The sequence below is a fragment of the Scardinius erythrophthalmus genome, assembly GCF_964197995.2.
Source record: "Scardinius erythrophthalmus genome assembly, chromosome: 4".
NCBI lineage: Eukaryota > Metazoa > Chordata > Actinopteri > Cypriniformes > Leuciscidae > Scardinius > Scardinius erythrophthalmus.
Window position 1 is genome coordinate 16,308,626 of NC_138224.1, and position 25,134 is coordinate 16,333,759.

A 25,134-nucleotide genomic window follows, 5' to 3' on the forward strand; every position below is an offset into this window, starting at 1 on the left:
ACAATTCTGTCAGATCCAAAGCCTTGTGTGCATCTCACAATGTGTCAACACAGCATGGTGACAGACTGCCCTGGACTTCTTTGGACAGTTTTTTTTTTTTTTTTTTTTTTTTTTTACTTTAAATCAAGGTGTCTTGCATCCAAAACTTCTCATTTTCTTTAAAATCAGCCCAATTTTGATTATTTTATCTGACTAACAATTAACACCATGTGTGACTGGTTGCTGAATACCTGATATGTAAATAATATGGGTGATTGCTTATCTCCAAATTATTTCCTATAAATGGACAATATTTTTCAAAAGTAATGCTTCACATTATTATTATTCTTATTATTAATATGGTAACACTTTACAATAAGGTTTACAATAGTACTATTGTAGTACAATAGTAAATGTATTAACTAACCATGAGCAATACATTTGTTACTGTATTTCTTAATCTTTAACGTTAGCTAATAAAAATCCAGTTGTTCATGTTGGTTCACAGTGCATTAACTAATGTTAACAAATACAACTTTTGATTTGAATAATCTATTAGTAAAGGTTGAAATGAACATTCATTAAGATTAATAAATGGTGTAGAAGTGCAGTTCATTATTAGTTCATGTTAACTAATGTAGTTTACTAATGCTACCAAACGAAACCTTATGGTAAAGTGTTACTATTGTTGTTGTTATTATTATTATTATTATTATTATTAAAGGGGGTCATAAACTGATTTTTTTTTATAATGTTCTCTGAGGTCCACTTATTATTTTATCAAGATTTTAACATCCAAAAACATCATTTAGAAGTAACTGGCTATTGTTTACCCTGTTTTGGACCCTCTCTTTGATACACTCAGTTTTGATAAGCGTGCCGCATTCAAGACAGGGAACCTGGGGCGTAAATGCCAACTGCTATGATTGGATAACAGTTTTGCTTATTATAATAATTTTCCACATCCCTGCCATTGCACTTGTAGAATTGTCATCATTTTCTTACATTGTCAATTGCAGTGTTGTGTTGTAATATAAAACGTGTTGAAAGTTGGAAATGTGTTGTAATGACAGAAGATCACCGAAGCTTTTATTAAGATGACAGCGAATGGCTTAGACCAAACAATAACAAAAGCAGCATTCTAGTGCTTTCTTCCGTATGAACCCTGCAACGCTACAAGCATAAATACTCGGTATTGCTGCCGGACGAAATATTGTCAGCGGTGCATCGTCTTTTCTTTTCGGTCTCTGAAAAGCCTGTGCCAAACGGTGTCTTGTTGAAAAGAATTCCAAGTAAAATAAAGCGAGCAAACAAATTGACACGATCTGACACTTTGTAATCAAAGTCAATGCAAAGACTGTGTTTTTCCACAATTTGCCACTGCACAATGTCTTGTAATCCTCAGAGGCATTTTGTTGCTGGAGTAATCCTCTGTTTGCATCTCTGGGATCTACTATAATTACATGACATGCGTGAATCTGTGGACGGGGCTAAAGAGGAAATGATGTTGAAGTATGATTTCTCAATTCAAGACCCCTTTAAACATAAATGAGTATGTCGTGTCGGTTTTGTCTGCAGTATAGATAGACATATAGACATTCATTACAATTTTGTCACATCGGGCACAGTTAGAATTTGCACTTTTATTCAAAACAGAAAATGCAATGTCTCAGAGTTTTCACGCTCTCAATCCTTCCCGTAACAAATGCTCATCCTCCGTCGGATCTAGATGTAAGTGCACCTGAACGTGTGTTCCTACATCCTCTCAAAGACATTCATAATTATGACTGTTTGTCGCATGACAATAAAACGGCGCCTCTCGTGTAGGGCCTACGCGTGTCTGGGTGACTACAGAAATTCCTCTCACGATCGTGTTGTCTCAATGTGCTGATCTCAAGGTCTCGAGGAAAAATCTGAAGCCAATTAAATTGAAGGTTATTACAGAGCTGTCGTGCTGAGAAATATATGTGAAACCACTGCAAGATAAGGTGCTAAAAAAATCAAGTCTCACTGGCTTTGGATATTGACCCCATGCTGAAATGAAAATTTAATATGTGAAAAGTATGTGACCATGAGTTCGAGTGGGTTCCAGGTTTGAAAGTATGGTGACATTTGAGAGTGAGCTGCACAGAGTTCGGTCACGTGGCGTTTCATAAAAACGGTGGGGACGGAGATGTCTTCCAGAGAAAGGTCAGGACTGCGCCGTGAGAACTTACGCACCAGTGATTTAGGATCGACCCAAAGATAGCAGAAAGACTTCTTAAACCCACTGAAATGTTTTTTACACTACATGTGTATGATGTAAAGGCAAACATTTTGCTTCAAGGACACAAACAAAGTCTTTGAGAACAAGACTGTGAAAACCTGTAGGTGAGACACGCCGTTCCATCTTAACACAAACGTACCCTCTCTAGCTCCTCTATCCTTCTTTCCAGGGCTGTGGGCGCGACGCCGCTGCCTTCCCGTCCGTGTCGATGGCGATGTCTGTCTTCGTCGCTGGACACACAAAAACACAATTTTCAATGCAAAACCATCACTAATGCAAATGGTACTTGTTTTAGCTCCAACATTTAAATGAATACATCTTTCTTTTGAACGTGCCAAGTACGGTACAAAACAAACTAAAAGGGGTCGTGCTTATTGACGCTGAAATAGCATTTTGAAACAGTGTGCCCGGTTCGTGACTCGCTGCCAATGGTACCGTACGCCTCTAATGGAGGCGCTTCTTAAAAGCTTAAATAAAAAAATAAAAAAACAGGTGCTCACCTTTTCATTCAACGGTCTGGTTACAAAAGATGCCTTGCTGAAACATCTTTTCACAATTTTTTTTCTCTTTTTAAATGAGACTTCAACCTTTTTCTAACATAATGGATTGGAAAGTGCGTCATTTATTTCGTAGGAGCGGAAATAAGAAAACTGAAGCAGTAAATGATCAGAGTATGAAAAGCCTTTTTATGGCACAGTAGAAGGCATCAGAGCAATGCTCTTTCATTAGTGACGAGAACAGACCTGCTTCTTACAGGACTGAGCCTTGGGACACTGCTGTGCAGCTAGTCAAAGAAAAGGGAGAAACAAAGAAAAAAAGAATATCTGTCTTTTTTCATTTGTTTCCACTTCAGCATCTCTCTCTCTCTCTCTCTTTACCAAGGCCAGACACTCCGGGAATTTTCATGCGGAACTTATTTTAAACCAGGTTCATTTAAATAATTACTGTACATATGTGGAAACCTTTGACAGAATTCCTTTGTAATATTTTACTCTTTCGGCCGATAACCTCACTGGGAATCAAATTATTGGGCCATCTTTTTGTTTCAGAGTGTTCTGAATGAGGGCTGCCTGTACATTCCACAAAAGCGGGAGGAAAAGAAACTTAAATTTGTAATCCCAAATTGCGCTTTTTACAATTCACATTGTTTTGGTGCAGCTTTGCATTACTATATTGTGATATTTATCAATTATTGTGGAAAAAAAATACTTAATTTGTGGTACAACTTAAGTCCATAATTAGTTTCTCTAGTCCTTAAGTCGTAATTACATGTGGAATAAAACAGTCAAGAGAAGCGCATTATGAGTAATTAACGATTTGACTGTGTAACACGTTAACCCCATCCTGATCCAATCAGATCTACATGAATAAAACCGTGTCCGTCCAACGTCGTTTGGAAAGACAAAACAGGAGCTAGATGAGTTGCGAATGCAGATGTTTTGAAGCAAGCGTTCAGATCTGCGGCCAATCCCAAGTTAATAAAGGACAGAGCCCTGCTTAAGAGAACCTGTCATTTTACATTTCAAACACTTACATTTCACAGCTACAAGAAAACAGAATTCAAAAATGTCTTTGAAATTGCTGTGAAATCAGCTGTGAAAGTGACAAACGCAACACTGGCCCTACAGAAATATCCCGCTCTGATTGGAACTAGCTTCAGTCGCCTCACCTCCGTCTTCTAAAGACTCACTTCAACCGAAAAACTCGCAGACGGGCTGATGGGGGCTCTGGCCCCCGTAATATTAACATTCACTGAGGTCTGGTTGGGACATCGTCGTTCAGGCACTGAAAGATCATTTGCCGGATCAAATATTCGCCACAGCTATTTTCTTTTGACGGACGGTCGTTCCAATCCTCCAGCTAATGAGGAGGTACGGTCAAGTGCTTCATACTGTATAATGAGGATATTCAGGTCAAACGTACAGAATGAAGCCGATGCTTATGAACCAAAACTATTTATTTAATACAAGCATCATCACCATTATTAATATTCTTGCTCATTCTTAGGGTTACAGATTTGAACAAACCCCTAAGATTAATTCCTCCAGCAATTTTTGTGTGTATTTTGCATTACTTTTAAGTGATCAAACTCTGCTAACACGTGATGATAATGGACCTGTGCCATGTCTAGAGACCAGAATATCACGTTTTCAGGTAGGCTCTTTTCATTTTATTTCTTCTTCATGACAAAGGAACCACCTTACAACCACCTAGAACACCCCAGCAACCACAAAGTAATGTCCTGGCCACAAGCTAGCATAGTGGCGACAAGTTGTTTTCTTCTTAAGATGTAAAACTGTACTTTCAAAACTGCAATTGGTCCTGACATCTTACAAAGATGACACAGCTGTTATTCAACACTGAAGACAACAAAAAAAGTAGAACAATAATAATAATAATAATAAAGGAAACCCTAAACAAAAAGGTCCAGTAATGCGTCCAGATAAGGTGTGTGATGTATTTTGCCGTGCCTCTATCAGTGTAGGGTAGTCTGAATCTGATAGACTCGGAGAACAGAGCACATGTCCAATCTGAATGTTCATGTCCTGGGAATGTAACAGCCACTCTGTTGCATTAGTCCCCTGTGGAGAGGAAACGGGAGGAGGCAGAGGTAATGATCTGCTCCTGGAAAACCAGCAGGGGTAGGTGTGTGTGTGTGTGTGTGTGTGTGTGTGAGTGAGTGAGTGAGTGAGTGTGTGTGTGTGTGAGTGAGTGAGTGAGTGAGTGAGTGAGTGAGTGAGTGAGTGAGTGAGTGAGTGAGTGAGTGAGAAAGAGAGAGAGAGGGGTACAGAAGTCAACACTAAATATGTTGGCCATACTAGCTGGCAGCAGTTTTAATTCATTCTGAAAACAATTCTAAAGAACTGTGTCCATTCCTCAAGAATAAACTTTTGGTTAGTACTATACTAACCATAGTAAGACGTATTTGCCTGGTCTCTGGAACATTAAATATGGCAGTGGGACTGTAATTTAATGTTAGCCTTCTCCTCTTATTCTGATTCACTGTGAGTGTGTATGTGGCGGTCTCAGCTGCTTGTTCTGCCGCCCACCTGTCGTGCCGGCTGCGGCAGTGCCCTGGGTGTTCGAGTGCGAGTGTCGGGGCAGAAAGATGGGCGACTAATCAAACGGCCAGACTGAGCCTCAGATGGGCTTTTGTCTGCATCACCCTGGAACCAGTGTGCAAAATGTACGAGTCCAAGCGATTGTAAACTGGTGAGGTCTGATTCCTTTAGTAAATCAGTTAGTTCAATTAAATGAACTAGCTAAACTAATTGGAATTGCTGCTTTATTATATATATATATATATATATATATATATATATATATATATATATATATATATATATATATATATATATATATATATATATATATATATATATATATAAAAACCATCACTAAGACCTGCTCGGTAAACACCAACACTACCTTTCATTTAACAATTTTACTGCCTGTGGCAGGAAGGATTCCCCCCATTCAATCAATAATTGAATGTGACACTTGGAAATGTTTAAGAAAAATAGCTGGGGCAGGAAGTGTTTACGTGAGAGGTGACACAAGTGGATATTTCTTTGTCAAACTTGATCAGTGTTTGGTTTGGGGTGAATCGTAGGGAAAAACTTAGGGTCTACAAGTTTTAACTTCCTGGAACTTTTCTCTCAAATGTGTCTGATCAGCTTTTGATACAAACAGTCCACTTGTATCATTCAAGTGGAAACAAATTCAGTCCTGACGTTGCTGCCGACTGAGAGAACGAAAGCTCCTGGCAGTCTCTCAATGGCTCTGAAAATGAGTCCAGTTAAGCCATGCTGTCACAGGCTTTAAATCCCTTTCTTCTGACAAGACACATCTTTTTCAGCAGTTTCGCTAAGGCAAATTTTTAAGCCAGGAGAATTTTTGTACATCTGACAGAAGCCACCAGATGAGTGAATGGTACAGAGCTGCGGTCAACAGCTAAAACTGTTTAATCCCTTCGATCTGCCACTGTGCAACGCAATGCTGAAACAACGCATTTCACCCACTGACAGATACTGGATGCAGTCAGACTCACCTCTTATGACTTCTGGATCTCGGAGTGTCCTGAAAAAAACAAAAGAGGCAAAAGAATGAGAAAAACTGAAAAGAGACAGATAGACCTACTGTAAATACAGATACATGCACAAACACAAACCCACACACAAAAGCCTCCCAATAGCTTCTTTTGGCCTTTGAACGGTATGACTATTCATACGCCCCTTTCTGAGGTACAAGAGCTAAACCAGAAAAAAATTAATCAAAAAACAATAAATCCAGGCACCAACTCACTCAGCGTCAGCGCTGAACGTTTCAGTTGTGTTTTCTCCAAACAAGCGCATCAAAACAAGTTCCATCACTGTGACGGCCTACAGGTTATCATTCTCAAACTCTCACTAAATGCTGATATCTACCTCATACCTAACACTTACAGACCAGTATGTTCCAGGAACACATAATTCTGTTTATTATAATGTTTTAACAGTTATTTTTAATGTCCAGCACAATTTATGTTGTTTTACAATATAAAAATAATAATTCTCAATAGTGTTCACAGTATCGACCCAATATCATTCTTTCTCAAATATCTCATTTATTATTATTTTTATTATCTGTGTTTAAATGCATGTTAATTTTTTTATCCACAATGTTTACATTTTACTTATCATTCCTCTTATCACCTCACAGCCTCTCAAACTTTTGTTTGACTGAAGCAATATGTCAACAATCTAAATCCACACCAGATATTACTATCTCTGTAAACCCACAAAGCAAAAATAGGGGGAAATATTCATTTTTAACGATAAAAAAAAAAACATACTTAAGAATCAAAAGCCTTTTTGAATGTTTTTGCTTTTAATGCAGGTGGTTGTCGGCCTGTCCTTGTTGAGAAATTAAATATTCAAGCAAAACCTGCGCTTTTGAACTTATTTTTGCACTTATTTTTCAGGCCCCCTCCTTCCAATCACCTGATATATAAACACCACTTTTCATGAGCTTATCATCAAAATCAAGTTCCATCCTTATATTTTCACTCAGAAATACATATTATGGAAGTAAAATTGCTTGTGAACACTTGCCTTATATGTGTCCTTATGACTTTAAAGAGCCTAATGGTGATTTGGTGGAAAAAGAGATTGAGAGCAAGTGCTAAATTATTTAATATAACTACTGTTTGCATAGCTGGAACCCTTAACCTTAAAAAATATAGACATTCTGGTCATCAAAGCCCAAAAAAACAGAACAGAAAGTGTGTAAGCATGAAGACAGAGAGTGTGTGGGAAACCGAGATGGAGAAAGCAAATATATTCATTGTATTCAGCCCAGTTTCTCTTCTGCTAAATTGCATATTGCTTAAAAAGGAATTCATAGCTGTTTGCGATCTGACAGGCTTTGTGATTTTGACACCCAATTTAAAAGGTAAGATCTCAGAAGTCCAGTGTAAAAAAGTCCAGCACAGACCTGCTCTGGCATTCTGGAGCTGTGCTCATTTATGCGATAAACATTTAAATCCTGCCAGAGAAAAGCAGCAATGCCTGTCGTCCATACACTATTCATATTTACACATATAGGCTTCGTAAGATTAAATACGAATGCTGAAAGCCTCGAGCTTGCCATGCAAAAAAAGGTGAGAATTTCAGCTGTTGGGCAGCAATTTAAAGGAAACTGCATTCAATCACACTATGTAAATTCTGCTTTTCTCCATAACGTTTTTAGCAGGTGCTTTTGTCAGGTGAAAATTACACTGCCACAATCTCATCTCTCTTAATGTTGGAGTCACTGAGTGACGCATGGGAAATCCCTCCCAGCACATCCAATGTCTTCACACTAGAAGTGCTAATTAAAAATGTAAATCAGCACTAACACTTTAAAACTTATTTACCCCATTTTGTCACGCAAGAGCTGTATTAAACCCTAATGAGTTGTATATTTAGAGGTCTTTTCATATGTTCTAATATCCTTTATATTGTCAAGCAAGGACGTTGTCTCAAACCCTAGTGAATTTCCCACACTTTCACCATTTGATTTGATTGTTCAAATGCACCTATGATACTCTCTTACAATTACAGGCAGGTCAAACGTTTCAATCCAGCATCCAAATGTGCCCATGTTGGCCAAAATTTTACATGATTGTGCCAATGAAACTTAGCACATACAAAATTGTTTGGCATAATTGGCATGTTTGAATATTTGAGTGTAGCATTTTGGGGCATTGCAGGCATTGGTAATAAGGCTGTGATACCTAGATAGTGCTTTTAACATCACACTAAAAATGCTGTATAGGTAGATAGCTCACTAGGTCTTGAGACAAATCTGAATCATTCTGAACCTTTTTGGCCATTGATAGGTAGGGAACACGCTAGGTTTTGAGGCCCAACTTCACAATATCATACAGCACAGTTGAATTTTCCAGCAATGCATTAGAGACCCTGGCGCCACACTGGTGCGAGATGATCCTGTGGAATGCACCGTACGGTTCTGCGAGTTCTAGCGGTTCTCCGGTATCGGAGTATGTTTTCCTTGTATGGCAGAAGAGAAAAAAGGTAAAGCGTGCCTTAAGCAGAAGCAGATGGAGGCCTTGAGTTGATCAGGACTTGATTAGAGAGAGAAGAGGCAAAATAACACACATGCACACACACACACACACACACACACACACACACACCGCACCAGAAGGGAAATGCTTGTTCCAGCAAAAAAATATCAAGGAATTATACTCATAAAGCTACAATCTTTTAATTTACTGCATCCCTAAATAACCAGCGGCCTTGAACAGACTGTACAGAGAATATTCAGAGACGCATCATGTGCATCCAACACTGTAATGGGTGAACCTGACAGCTGTAAGGCATCGTACTAATGTTGTAGAAAGCTCGTAGATTGTGACCATGTCTAGTGGGAGGTCAGAGAGAAGAGAAATATGACGTGGAATTCCACAAAAGCCATTCCAAGCAACTGATAAATGCAGCAGGAAAAAAGCAGCACATTTTTGAAAGCACTACACTCGCATCTCTGAAGGGATGCGTAAATCTGCCATCTGCTCTAGCTATGGTGCCTATAAAAAAAAAACAGGGACATAATGTTACCTTTGTCATTTCTCATAAAATAAGGGATTTTCTGGATGCTGCTGTAATTATGCAATACCACACAAACAATTGTGCTTCGTCTGTAGGCACAGGGGCTCAGAGAGTACCGACATTCACTACAACAACACAACTGACCTTATGGGAGTGATTACTTAAAGATACAATATGTACGATTTTGTAATAAAATAACCAAAAATCACTTGCACAGTGTGATATATTTCCTGCAGTTGTGTACTTACAATATCCCAAAAGTTCCCAAAGATTTTTAATTTAAGAGAAATTCCAATTTTAATAAATGGCTCGTCCATGTTCGCTTGTCGCCTGTCAATGGCGTAATATCCGCGTTATCCCTGGTTTCCGCTCGTACTGCCATAGTAACCATGGCGACAGACGTGGACAACTGCGTTACATCTAGCGGCACACTCACGCTGTTGTTTTTTCGTTCAAACATTATAGACCATGTAGAAAGCAGACTGGGACAAAAGGAGAACTTAAACGAGGATCAATATCAGCGTGGCGTTTTCGAGATGCCGAGAGCTGCACGTCCGTGACAAACTTCGACTTAGACACCTCTCTTGCATGTACTTTATTAGACAGGAAGGCAAATGTACATAAAACTAATCAATGTTATATAGCTCAACATGATGAAGTGTTAGAATATGATCAGTATGTTATTCTTATGTTGATCTAGCTTACTGCTAGTCTCATACAGACAAACTAACACTTAGAATAACATTATAACTTTCAACACACTCAAATGCAGTTTAGTGTGATAGCGTAGACCAAGTGAAACAGCGCTGCGTTACCTCACAAGTTTAATTCGTCAAATAAACTGACCTGTGTGAGTAGTAATTCAGCACTTGCGGGTAGTTCGGTAGAATGAAATGTCCTCATTCCTTTATATCCGTGGGACTCGAGTGTGGCGCTGATATCTGTCTCTCATTAGCAATCGCGAGGTTAGCGACCCCTAGTGGCGAAAACTTACATATTGTAGCTTTGACCATGCCCACTGCTTTTCAAGAGCAGACCACTCCTTCTTTGAACTTCAAACGAAATGACATCGCGACATTTGCGAGTCGGCTCATTCGCTAACTGATGATAATTTTAGAAAAAGCTTAAATGCAGTAACTTTAAATGCAGCGTATCATCATGCAAAAAAACTAAAAGCACAAGCTTTTGTATAAGGTTATGTTGAAACAATATAGGCCTATATAATAGTAGAAGACAAGAAAATAATGAAATTACAAGTGGAAACGTATACAAATGTCAAGAAGTTATACAGTTGACAAAAACTGACGTTAACTGAAAGAAAAACTGTGTAACCTACACTATCTGCAGATGCAAATAGGGTTAATAATAATAATAATCTTTTTTTGTGTGTGTGTGTTTTTATCAAAATAAAGTTAACTTTGGCCACATGTATATAGCCTTGTATTTAATGGAGAAAACAAATCATGGAAGTGTAAAATGATTAAATAAATGATTAAATAATTAAATAAATTATTGTTTTACTGATGTTTTGCTTTTGGATGATCATTCATATTTTGTAAGTTGGAGATCACTGGCTGGTATGGGAAAAAGAACAAACAAAACTCCATTCACTAGGCTCTCTGGACGTCTAGTATCTGACTTAGCCTACATGTTCTGTAACGACACCTTTGTACCCTAATTATAACGGTAATAATATTTGTGGTAAAAATATGATGTATTTGGGATGTCAGTCATTTATCTGTCATAAGGTATTTATGGGTGGCAGGTCAAAGCTATTTGCAAGTATCTCTTTTATTTAGTATGTCACTCTTGGCCAATCAAATTAGAGGACGAGAACTGACTATTTTATAATATCCTACATTCAAAGTGACCCGTGTCCAGTACAACAGAGGCCAACATCTGGAGAACTGTGGGTTGGCGTACGCTGCTGAACATGACCAGGACCATCACCAGAAACACATGTAACTACTCGCATTCTCACAGCTCCGGCAGTAGTTTCTTTATTTAAACATAATTATGAATCTAACTGAAGCACATTTCAATGGATTTTCAGAGAAGCACTTTTCACAATGCCTTCAGTCGCAAACAATTGCTCACTAAAAGTCCTTTCATATTTTGCAATAATAGGTTTGAAATTCTAACTGAATATACAGTAGCAATCCTTCACAGGGAAAAGTAATGCAAGATGATATGCACCCAGACACACAATGCCAATGTGATTACGGTTCAGAAATCTCGAGATAATAGTTTCCTTTATGCATTCAGCAACCTGAAGCTACATGGAATCAACCACCCAACAGGAGGAAATTAGATATAACACAACAATGCGTAATTTAGAAAACTATGTAATCAATTTCCCATAGCTCTACTGATGGCAGACTGACAGTTAGCCAACCATAAAATTTGGAATAAAATGCACCAGTTCTATGGGCTACTTTTATGATGCTTTTTTCACCCCCTGGTCACTATATACTGTAGGCCCATTTAATGGGGAAAAAAGCAGCATGAACATTCTTTTAAACATCTCATTTTGTGTTTGGCCATACACATTTAAAACTATGAGGGTGATTAAATGACTGAAAATACATTATGCACAAAAAGCTGATGTACATTAGTAATTAATGAATATTGTAAATATAATAATGTTAAAATTCATTAACATGTTTTTTTGTTTTTGTTTTTATTCAAGAGAAAAAAAATCTTAAATATTACTAAAGGTTTTAATTTCTTATATATAGCCTACACACACTATTCAAAAGTTTTGGATCTGTAAGATTTAAAAAAAAAAAAAAAAAATTTGTAAGAAGTCTCTTATGCGAAATATTATTACAATTTCAAATAATTATTTTCTATGTTAATATATTTCAGTGTTTCCCCTAGGTTTACAGGTTTGGGGGGGGGGGGTTGGTTGGTTTGTTTGGGGAAAATTGACACAGACACTATCTATCTATCTATCTATCTATCTATCTATCTATCTATCTATCTATCTCTATCTATCTATCTATCTATCTATCTATCTATCTATCTATCTATCTATCTATCTGTCACATAAATTGTCTGGCAGGGTAGTGGTTTGTAAAAGTTAAAAAATGTTAACATAAGATATCTCTTTAAAAAAATAAATAAACATATTTAAATCTTTTTAAAATTGACTTTTGCAAATAACCTTTGTTAAATTTATAGAAGTATTTGTTAATATTAATGGACCAGAGCTTAAATAGTTTTATTTTTTAACTACCAACTAAAAAAAGATTTATAAATACTAACAAATATATTGGTCATTCATTGTTCGTTAATGTTAGTTAATACATATATATGACAAACAAATTTCAAAAGGGCTTTTTTATGAGAAGTTTTTATTTCTATGATGCATTTATTGGAGAGAATAATCCTGTCAGACGCACCACTGCTGTGAACGCGCGTTCACGTAAACACAATTTAAACAATGTATTATTCAATGCATTACTTCTATATAATTATATATTAAATTGTTCAAGCAAGTGGTAAAATATTTAACCATGTACTTATATTAAAATCTTTTGTATTTAAATTTTAATACAATAAATCTTGCATGTCACAAAGAACTTGTTTTTCCACCTCCACGAATGAGACGAGTGTTGTTCATTATGTCGCCTTGTTGAGGTAAATTGTAGTTTTCCTTGCTTTAACTCAGTCTTAAAGTGAAAAAAGTAGTAATTAATTAAATAAATTTATGGTGAGATTACTACATTTTATTTAATTAATCGCACTTATGGTGAAATTACTACATTTTCAGGTCAATCGGTGTTCATTTTGATCACGAAACATGCGCTGTCACTTTAATTCAGCGTTTGCAGCACAGCAGAAATAGACTCGGTGCGGAAACGATCTCTGCACTGCTGTATACGCACCGCAACTGGAACGGATCGATCATCGACGGACTGCATCCGCGTGCAGTGTACGGGAAAAAAATACTCACCGCAAACGAAATATATGTGAACCGGGCGTTAGACTTGGTGCAGGAGAGCTACTCCGGCTGCTACTCGCAGTAGAGCGAGTGTTGCCATCTTCAGTTCAGCGACATATTTCCCGCCGCGCGCTCTCTGTCCGCTTGTGCTCAACTGTATGTGACGCAAGTGTTTGTTTGTGTGTGAGTGTGCGCACGTGCGCACTCATTGGGATAATTGTAAACGCGCAAACACAGACAGAAAAGACATGCCATCGTGGAAATAAGATAAATAACATATTACTTAAGGGCCATGTAGTTTTTTTTAATATAAAATAACAAATTGTAATCTGGCGCTATAAAGAAAATCAAATCAAAATTACTTGACCTCCAAGGGGGGGCGGGGGGAGCCGTTAGGAGGGCGGGGCGCCCCCCTTATATAATGGTAGGGGAAACACTGTATTTGTAAGTGTAATTTATTCATGCAATGTCAAAGCTGAATTTTCAGCATCATTACTCCAGTCTTCAGTGTCACATGATCCTTCAGAAATCATTCTAATATGCTGATTTGGAGCTCAAAAAACATTTATTATTATCAATTCTGAAAACGGTTGTGCTGCTTAATATTTTTGTGGAAACTATCAAGTCAAGTTAAGTCAACTTTATTTATATAGCGCCTTTCACAATACAGATTGTATCAAAGCAGCTTCACAGTATTAAATAAAATAGTACATCAGTGTTTGTTTCTGGTGTAAAACATCCACGTTTGGTAATGCAGATCAATAGCACTGTTGAATCGATTAATCAATTTAAGTATCCCCAACTGAGCAAGCCAAAGGCAACAGTGGCAAGGAACCGAAAAACTCCATCAGGTGACCTAATGGAGAAAAAAAAAAACCTTGGGAGAACCCAGGCTCAGTCGGGGGCCAGTTCTCCTCTGGCGTTTATGAAGTAGAGACCGGATTTAACTGTAAGATTAAAATATTATATGAATGCCTGGCTGAAGAGATGCGTCTTTAATCTAGTTTTAAACTGGGAGAGCGAATCTGAGCAACGAACAGTATCAGGAAGGCTATTCCAGAGTTTTGGAGCTAAATGTGAAAATGATCTCCCTCCTTTGGTGGATCTGGATATCCTAGGTATGACCAAAAGCCTCGAATTTAGTGATCTTAAAGAGCGCGATGGATTATAGGGCGATAGAAGATCCGTTAAATAGACTGGAGCTAAGCCGTTTAGGGCTTTATAAGTCAGTAGCAATACCTTGTAATTAATACGGAACTTTATAGGTAACCAATGTAGTGATGATAAAATTGGTGTTATATGGTCAAACTTTCTTGATCTAGTAAGAACTCTAGCGGCGGCATTTTGGACTAACTGTAGCTTGTTTATTGAGGATGCAGGACAACCAGCTAATAAAGCATTACAGTAATCTAGTCTCGAGGTCATGAATGCATGAACTAACTTTTCTGCATCAGAAACTGATAGCATGTTACGTAACTTAGCAATATTTCTAAGGTGAAAAAAGGCTGTTTTTGTATGAAATATGATTTTCAAAAGACAAGTTACAATCTAATATAACACCCAGGTCTTTTACTGTAGAGGATAAAGTAACAGGACACCCTACTATGTTAAAGTTGTATTGTGAGAGGTTTTGCGGGTGGTTTTTTGAACCGATAAGTATTACCTCTGTCTTATCTGGATTTAATAAAAGAAAATTGTGCGTCATCCAATCTTTTATATCTTTAACACACTCTGTCAATTTGGATAATTTAGCGTTTTCTATAATACAATTTTTTTTTAATTCTTTGAGTATAAAAAAAGAACAGCATTTACTTAAAATACTTTTTTAAATAAATGCCCACTGTCAAAAAATCTTACTAAAAAGTGGTGTATATATTATAATAATGAATGTGTTTTATTTTTTAATGTTTTTCAAAACAATTCAAGGGAGAAAAAAAACATATTGATATGTATTCATAGGTAATATAGTAAATTTACACTGCCTTTTTTGTGAGAAGTATTTTATTACTGTGTTGTGTTTTATTTCTCTTTTCTTAGGAAATGTAATGTTGTTAGGCACTTTTTGTGGCCTACGCTCACCCCTGAAGTTCGGTTTTAAAACTCTAAAATAAAAAATCTAATGCCGTTGTGATCCTGTTCTGTCACGTTTCCTCTCTAGACAGGTCATAAAGTAAATAGAAGACAAACCTCTGTCATGTCTAGTGTCAAGAGATATTATCTCTTCTCATAATGTGGCCTGAGGCTCCATGAGCTTGGGCTGTTCTGCTTTCTGTTTGTCACTTGATTGTGTTTGTTTCTTTAGTCAACACTGCCTCTGTAAGGCAGAATGGTGACGGCACTCCAAACACCCTCTAGAGGCAGGACTATCCTCTGACATTCCTAAAACACTCACACACTCTCACCTGTATCGAGTGGGCCTCTCCGGGGGCAGAGATCAGCGACTCGTTCTGGACCGTGTTGTGCTGTGTAAGATTTTCGTCCGTCTTCCCCTCCTTCTCTTCTCCGTCATCATCATCAAGCTCATCCAAACTCTGCAGAGAAAATATCAGGCTCAGTCAGTTTAGTTTGTTCAGATCATTTGGGATTTGTGGATTATTTTCACATGACGAGAGAGTCTAATTGTGTTCAACACACTCACTCACACACACACACACACACACACACACACACACACACACACACACACACACACACACACACACACACACACACACACACACACACACACACACACACACACACACACACACACACACACACACACACACACACACACACACACACACACACACACACACACACACACACACACACACACACACACACACACACACACACACACACACACACAGGAAGTTTACCGAACAGCCTTTGTGGTATGAGTCTAGGGGATTTTTGGAAAGTGGAATGTCCCATTGCACACTAAGAACAGAAAGTTTTGCATATCTTAAAAGACAGACTTTAAAACGTCAATAAACATGGTAATTTTGAGAATACTAACAATCTGAGCTATTTATGAATGATAACGCCCACCGCCATATGTGACAAAAATGACACAGGCAGAGAAACCGGTTTTCTGGCTGCATGTAAAAACCAGTCTTTCCAGTTCACGAAGGAGGAGGAAGAGTGAAGGTGGAGCCCAGCACAGGACTAAGAGGCTAAAAATAGCCTTACAAAACTAAACTGGAATGTAATAATTTACACAAGCTTTCCGGCCAGCCAGTTTTATCAACACTTCCTGGGGATGGGCCAAACTCTGAAACCTCTCATAGGCATTAGCATACACAAACTATGACTTAGACACACACTCATACACACACACTTTTCCCACTCCCCAGGGATCAGTAAACACACTTCATCAGCCCCCGCTGCACCCTTAAAGAGGTCACTTCTGCACTTCGCTGCCTGTTAGCCAAAATCAGGCATTTCCCTGCCTAATGACAATCATTTATGTCAATTAAGACAGCTTAGAAACTTGAGGGCAATTTAGTGTCACAACAGTAAAATGACTATAAAGAGATTTTCAAAGGAAGCCATTATTGTACAAATACTGTCTGTAACTATACAAACACTCACACTAAATGACCTTTTGAAAACAGTAAAAAAGAAAATAGACCTTTAAACACTGTAGAGATAATCTATTTAGGGTCTAGCTTGAAACTGCCAGTTTACAGAGTTTTATTATCACTCAGGAAGTGTAGAAAGGCACTCATTTAAAGAGGTCAAGTCAGAAGAAATACATTTGTTTCTTTTCTTTTGGAAAAAGATTATTATTAACAATGTGCCTGGTCATTGAAAAAGGGCCATTTACATATTCTTAAAAGGTATAGCACCAAAAAAAAAAAAAAAAGGCATTTTATTCTAAGGGTCAGGAAGAGGTGAAAAGGTTCATACATATTTTTTTTGCAATTATTCGAATTGAAATAAAATATAAATAAAACCAAAATGTATATGAAATATAAAAACTGTCAAAAATTCTTTAAAATTATATAAATATAAAAGTTTGTAATAATAATAATTATGAAGAACATTGCATAAGGCTGAACAGTGACGCTGAGGGTCTGTGGCTCCATAAAAGAGGGTCTGGAGATCAAGTGGTGAAAAAACAGAAAACAAATGTTGCAAATTCCTTGCCCTTCCTGTTTATAAAGCAAATGAGAAACTAATTTCGCTTGACATAAACGTACATGTATTTACTCGAGTAAACAGGTTAGATCATTAAACCTTTAACCTCTGTGTGTTTGCAGTGAAGGAGAGGGGCTTCATTTAAAACACTCCATCTGTGCTCATCCTCTGCTTTATTAGGAATGCATGTGCGAGTGGAAATTTTGTCTCTCGCCTGCTGAAAAAAAAAAAAGATCCCAGATCTATCATGTTAATACCCCTTTCCTGGCAGAGGGAATGCACAACATGTCTGCCTCAGAACTGCAGCCTATCCCACCGTCTTAACTTTCAGACTACAATACTCCACTTGCACTTTTTTATTCTTTTTTATTTTTTGTGGATGGAAAAGAGGGGAGCCCTAAATTTAATCAGACTGCCAAAGCTGATCTACATGAAACTATGTATAATGTATATTTCCTCAAATATATCATAGGATCTTTTACATTCCTAATGACTCAACAATATGCACAATTACGAGAGATTGTGCTTTGCTTCTTTATAAAATGGTTTCTACATAATATAAAACAAATAATAATATGATTTTCAAGTTGAGATCATCTACATGCTAGTGAACTAAAAAATATGCACATTTAAAATGTACAATATTTCTCTTTTGGGAAAACAATCTAAAATGAATAATGTCTCATCTTATGTATTTTAGCTCCACTGGAACACTGTATTGACCAATCAACATCAAGAAACATAATAATGCATTTTAATAACTTGCATATTATACACTACTTTTCTGCGCATTATTTAATCCACTTAATTAATTTCATTTGTGCATGCTGATTACATTTTGGAACTCTCTTTAAAATATTCAACAAGAAAAGTGAGAAAACCTTATAAAGCTCTGTGTGTGTGTTTGTGTGTTTTGACTGGTGTTCTATTCAGGCCAGTTATGCAGTAGATTAATGGAGAGTCGAGCTGAGGGGCTCTGGATGCTCTTCCCTCCTGATGTCCTCGGCAGACTGGATTTAATGACTGTGGATTAATCAAGTATTGCATGCCCTGGCTACACAGGTTCATTAGGATGATGTATTACACCCATGGAAGGTGAAAAGTGTGTGTTTGAGTGTGTGCGCGACCAAGTCAGCTGTCCTTTAATCATCACAAATCCACAGTCTCGTGGAGTGACTTAATGACTTAACCCAAAATCCCAAGATTATTCCGGGCACAGCTAAAAGCCATTTTATTTCATAAGCGCATACATTAGAATCAAATTTGGAGGGCTGTGGAGACATATTTGGTTTAAGTGTCAAATACAGTTATGAGTATTAGTATTTCCTTCCACATTAGTACAACACAAACCGATATGGGAAGTGATAATGGTTATTCCTTGATAGCCACTCTGTTTCAACCTAAGGCACCTCAAGTACAATCATAAGATTTGGAATCTTCTACAAAGTAATTTCTTTCAAAAAACAACAACAACGTATTGACTGCAAACCTTTGGACAGTAGCATATATAGCATGTATATAGCATGCTTACAATGCCAAATGCTGCCTACTGAGGCCAAAAGATCCACCTGCAAATGTTGCGCAAGTATTTGAATGAGATTTGTGATGGCAACCTTGCCTATCTCTCTCCTGCACCGGACAAGAGATTAACCTCACCTGGTGAACACATTTTAACGGCTTAGTCGAGTGCTCAAAATCGTGCACGCACGCACAACTGCCTGGGAGAATAGGAGGACACGTTCTCTGGTTATTAAATTTAATCATAAATAATTTTCTGCCGGCCCAGCAGCCATGGGCAGCACAGCTCACCATATTTTTACATATTATATACACACAAAAGCATGTGAGTTTCTCATTGAACTGAAGTGTCTGTGAAGGGTTGTCTGTTCCCCAAAGAAATAGTTATTTTCATTTAATTTTAACACAGAGATTGTAGGGAAAGAGGTGTGAAACATTTAGATTGGGGACTTTTGCTACACTTTGATTTGAAGGCACAAGGCGAAACTTAAACAGATATCAATTCAGGCGGCTTACGAAAGCTGAAAATTCTGCCTCCGCAGGGAGCGTACGGAGGTAGGAAGGCAATAATGCACGTCCAAATCCAATGATCGTGTTACATCCTGTCTACTGAGATACCTTCATCTGATCGTTTTTTTGAAGGCAGCACAGATGTGTCCATTGCTGTCTATATATCCCACTATTCCTCTGCTTGTGTTTCAGTGACGGTTGAACTGAAGGACAAAAATGACATCTAAAAGTTGTGTCTGGTAGTCAGTTTGTGTGTAAATGTAGGGGTTTTTGCCCAATTTTTTCAACTTTTCCCTTAATTTCTAGCAAGAAATTAGTACGGTAATGAAATAATCGCTTGGTTACCATCAAAGCTCTCTTTAATGTGTTGCAGTTATGCTGGAAGAGAAAGTGTGTCCAAAATTGTGAGGTACCTTAGAAAGCAAATGCGTCCAGATAAGTCAATGGCTAATAGGACAACAAGGCACCTGCCTAAGCTTTTGGACACCGCCTATGTGTTTAAGATAAACATATTTCAAATATATTTCAAGTAATAGCTCATCTGATAATTAAGATTCCATCATCATATATTCTAATGTTGTTCCAAACCCACTTTTATAGCCTGTTTGTCACACAAAACTATTCAGGGCTTTAGAGAACAATAAACCTCTCAAGCCATATGGAATTTTTATATAGATTTATTGTCTTTCTGTCTGTCCTACTTCCTTTATATTTATTAGGCATTTTTTAAACACAAGCAGAACGAATTTTATGCAAACCCTTCATAAATATGTCTGTAATCAGTTCAATTGGACAACAGACCTTATTCACAGCAGTGCCATCTTTGATTATTAATGGCTGTGAGGGACAGACATGTATCTCTTCAATGGGCTGTACTGTTATTTAATGTGTTTTTGGATTGTTCTGCTCATGAAACACTGGAATATATTTCCAAGAAATTTCAGTTGAAATTATATAAGCTGTGGAAAATTGTAAGTAATCTAGGAGCACAGCTTTTTACAGCGGATGCCATTGGAAACACGGCAAGACTATCCCTCACAGCCTCACTTTCTTACCTGTAATGGTGCTGCTCTGAAAAAGGTCTATTAACGCATGAACTGAACTGAACTGAAATTGAACAGAAATTGTTTGTTTCTATGAAAAAGACCAGCGTAAACAAATATGCACTGTCTAGAATTGTATGTGTTCTGTTTTTGTTCATTTCTGGCTGAAATATTCCATTAAGCTACTGAAGACCTCAGCCTCGGTAAGTTTTTGCCAAGACATTTTGTTTTAACAAGTCACCACAAAGACAAATCTTCACCTCATGACTTGCGTGTGGTCAAACCGCACAGTGTGTTCTCAGACAGTAAGAGCATTCCATCCAACAGCGATTCAAGCATGTATAACCAAGACCCACATTTGATAACACGCACGGCGGAATTGACTCCATCAGTCAGACTTAAAAATAATAAAAACAATAGGAGGAGGACACAGTCAGGACACCAGACTTAATCCACTGCTTGGTCCATGCCAGTTCTGAGAGAGCCGACAAGCTGTTTTTGAACATTCCAGGAGAGTTGCTTTTAGTGCAACCACAACGGTCCGCAGGGTGTATTATGAGGTTTTGAAGGAATGTTTGTGAGAGCTTAGAAAGCATTCACAGCTTTGCACCGTCTCTCCTAAAATGGTAGCCTTTTTTTTCTGAAACAACATACTTCCAGCAAAGCACTGAAGCCTTTCCTGGTTAGTCCATAAATCTTGTTTCTGAGAGAATTGTGAGCAGATTTGCAGTCTGTAAAGCTATTTCCGACTTAAGCTCAGTCTAGCCACCTCTATGTTTAGTGTGTGTCATTAAATCACACATTTATTTCACATACAGTCCCAGTACGTTAGGTCTGAAGACGTGAATTAAAGGGTTAGTTCTCCAAAGCACAAAAAATATAAATAATTTACTCACCCTTGTGTAATTTCAAATGTGATTTTTTTTTTTTTTCTTTGGAACAAGAAGTGCTTTTATGTTCATACAATGTAGGTCAGTGGGGTCCCCATGTTGTTTCGGACTCCATTAACTTCAAAACATAATGCAAAATATGTTTGCATTGTTTTTAATGTTCATGTTCAAAAGAACAGAAAAAAGTCTTTGGATCAACATAAGGTTGAGTAAATGACGACAAATTTAATTTTGGCGTGAACTATTCCTAATGAAAGACTGTGATTAAGTTAATGGATGGGAGATTGGAGATTAAAAAAAAAAAACATTTTGAGTACACAGATGGTATTCCAAAATAACCTTTCAGGACTTAATCTAAAGAAAGGTTATCAATGCCACCAAAATATACAATTTGCAGTCTGTTCAATAGGAATCACATAAAAACAAGGGTTCACACTTTCAGGGAACTTGTAAATGGGGTTTTTATTGAGGTTATATTGGCTGCATAAAAACAAACATATCATCTAAGCAATTTCAGAGTACAGATCTCTCTGCTGTCCGTCCGGTTATTCAAAGAGTGGGCATTTTGTGGTTATTCAAAGAGTGGGCACAGCCCATCCATCCACAGACTGATGCAATAATTTGAAAGCCTGAACTGAATTTCAAGACTCTAGCTTCAAAACTTCATATGGACGTGGTAGGCTAAATTCAACTCAAGTCACTCAAAAGGAGACAATAAGTAATCTGATTTTATCACTGTGATTTTACACATTTTACACATACACATTTTAATAATAAAAAAAACAATTTTTTTTATATATATATATCATGTCAAACTTCAGAAATGTCCTATCATTTGTACAATCTGATTCAGATTGTGATGTGACCCACACAAAATGTTATTTTAAAACAATTTATTTTGCTTTCTAACCTTTAAAGTAGTAGTTCATCCAAAAATTATTATGCAAGGAACTCAAAAAGAGTTTAGCAGAATGTCCAATGTTCTTTAAGCCCAATCCACTTGCATTATATGTAAAAGAGCAGCTTGGACAATATTCTAAATACCTCCTGTTTTGTTCATCAAAAGAAAGAATGTCATGCAGATATGGACCAACAAGAGGTTGAGTCAATGATTTAAATCTGTTCTTTAAGGCTTTAACATCTTTTTTAAACATCAGAAAACCGCTTTGCAGCAGCCAATAAAAATAATGCAAAATATTATGAAAGCAGGAAATTCGCTGATCACAAGCTCTACTCTGTAATTTTCCAGTCATACGGAGAATTGGCTAATTACATGCCTCCAATTCCTCATGCCAAATGGCTGCTTGATATTTTGCTATATTTGTCACATAGAAGATGCACATTACATGGATGATGAAACAACCAGGGCTCTAAAGTAAACCTGAGACTCATGCATGCAACAGAATATTCAGTGAACTAAAAAGCCACGGAGGGCTCAGAATTGCTGTGACAAAGCGTTTAACTACATATCACATTTATTTACGATCAAAAATAAACGACTGCTTGAACAAACACAGCCCAAATGCTCATTATTATTATGAAGTAGGAGTCTCCATGACTGTTGGAAGCAATAGATATCATTGCAAATTCCTTACACCACCCTTCCCACGACTTTAAGTGCATAGTTATGGTCAACGAGAGCTCATTCTGAATCAGCTGGTTTCTCGATCCTCCTCTGGGACTAGAAGAGGGCATTTGGTGTTAAATAACCCTTGTAGGGACTACTGACCAGATGAGACTGACTATCTTGCAATATTTATCCAGACACAAGTTCTCCTGATGTGGGGGTAAACACAGCAAGACTGCATTTCCATTACCAACTTCGCTGTTTATTCTCTCCCGTGTTTGACTAGGGAGGAGAGTGTTCAGTCACTACAAACAGAATAGAGCTCCAACAGTGTTCAGTCTCTGAAATATGTGTCTTGAAGCAGTATGAAAGACCGCTCAAAAGCAGGGATATTTTGTGTAGTTTATGGGCATCTAATTCGATGCTGTAGATGATTAATATGCCAATGAATAGCTTTAAAAGCAAAATAAGTTTAACATCTGCTTTTCCATACTGCTGCAAAAAAAAAAAGATTGATATCTTCAACCAGTGAACTGAAGCCAGGGGTAGGATGAAGGTAGGTAATGGTTCAACAGATCACAAAACTCACGGTTCAGATCATATTACGGTTTGAGTCTTGGTGAGAACTCAAGATAGAGAACGTAACTATTTTACGAGGTGGGATTTATGATTTGATTCGTACAAAAATGTAAGATTTTTAGAAAAAACAAACAAGGCGGCCCACCCCTGAGCAAGCTGTGCAGGGTTTATGCTAGCAACAGGAAGGAGAACTGCTGTTTAGTCGATAGCAATGACCTCTTATCTTCGTTTAACCCTTTAGATGACAAATACTCTTTTGCCACTGTGTTATGGTTTCAGGCTTTTCATTTGCAGTTCTTGAGTTCCAAACAGGCCTGCTCTTCTGGTTTCAGTAGCTGCCAGTAGTTCTGCTTCACACTGAGCACAGCAGCATGTTCTTTCTCCATAAGCACACACTTCAGTCACGCTCAGAGACCAGACCTCGCTGCAGTGAGAGGGCAGAGTACATGCTAGCAGTGAGTCATCTAGCCCCCTTCTTGTCCTCCACATTCTTTCAATTACTTTCCCTCCCCTCCCTTTTTTAGAAATTTTTTCCTGTTCCTTCACTTGGTCTATTCTCTTCTTGAGTCTAATGAGCCTGACACTCAGCAGGTTTAGAGAACTGCTGACTCATGGTCCAACGGCGACCTGATAAGTGGGAGTGATAGGACGGGTGAACATGCAATCCTATGATTTAATGGGCTATTGAGAGCCCAGAGAGAGTTAACCACTTTTTGTTTTCAGGCTGGTTTCATGTGATTTTGAAAAAGTTTTGTACCATTTTCAATAGAAGTTCAAGAGAAAACTTTAAAAATGTAATGCAGCGCAGCGTAACCACCAAACACATTTGAGTATTCAATCATCCTAGTCACTTAAAAAAAAAAAAAAAAACGTTTGCCGCACTGACCTTGACACACAGTGTCTGTAGGGATTCAAAAATACAGCAAAAACATTAATATTGAAAAAATATTTTCTATTTTAATATTTTTTTATCTTAATTTATTGCTGTGATGGCAAGCTGAAGCCATTCTTCAGTCTTCTCTCACATTATCCTTCAGAAATCATTCCAAAGCTGATTTGGTGCTTAAGAAACATTTACTTTCTTTGAACCATAACTTTTCAACAGTTGTGCAAGTATTTGCTAAGTTGTCTTTAACTTTGTTTTAGATCATAGTTTCTTAGAAGCCTGTCTAAAACTTCCTTTGCAAGTACCTTTATTCACAAAAAAAACCTGCCAATTTACTTACTGACTGACTGGGAGGCAATGTAGCAAGTATTCAGACACTTCCTAAATGGGATCTAATGTCAACCTGACCTACCCTGCTAAATGCACATCAAGCTACACAATAACACTGATGGCAAACACAAGTGTGTCTCATTCAGCCTGCCGAGTTGCTTGTAGTGTTCTTGGTCTTGGCTTTACTGCTTTCCCAGAAATCCAGAGAAAATCCCAACCCATCAGGCTGAACAGTAGGTCATTGTGTCAGTAGTGGCTTGCGATGACAAAGGCCCAACAATGAGGTAGAGATGTCTTGGCAGGGACACCAAAGCCAGTAAGACCTTACGATGCTTAAGGAAGAGAAAACCATCTGTTCACGCTTTCATTGATTGAGTTTATCGCACCGAAAGAGACATCCATTC

The 25,134-nt window shown here is 37.6% G+C and overlaps 1 protein-coding gene across 5 annotated transcripts in view; it reads right to left on the reverse strand.

Moving 5' to 3' along the window:
• pawr (PRKC, apoptosis, WT1, regulator) overlaps positions 1-25,134 on the reverse strand; it is a 66,748-nt gene that overhangs the window by 8,726 nt on the left and 32,888 nt on the right. For all 5 annotated transcript variants that reach the window (XM_081363575.1, XM_081363576.1, XM_081363574.1 and 2 more), the window contains 3 exons: positions 15,685-15,813; positions 6,297-6,325; positions 2,385-2,475 (listed from right to left, as the gene is read on the reverse strand). In XM_081363575.1, the coding sequence (XP_081219701.1) occupies positions 2,385-2,475; positions 6,297-6,325; positions 15,685-15,813 (249 nt within the window). The remainder of the gene's footprint in view (positions 1-2,384; positions 2,476-6,296; positions 6,326-15,684; positions 15,814-25,134) is intronic.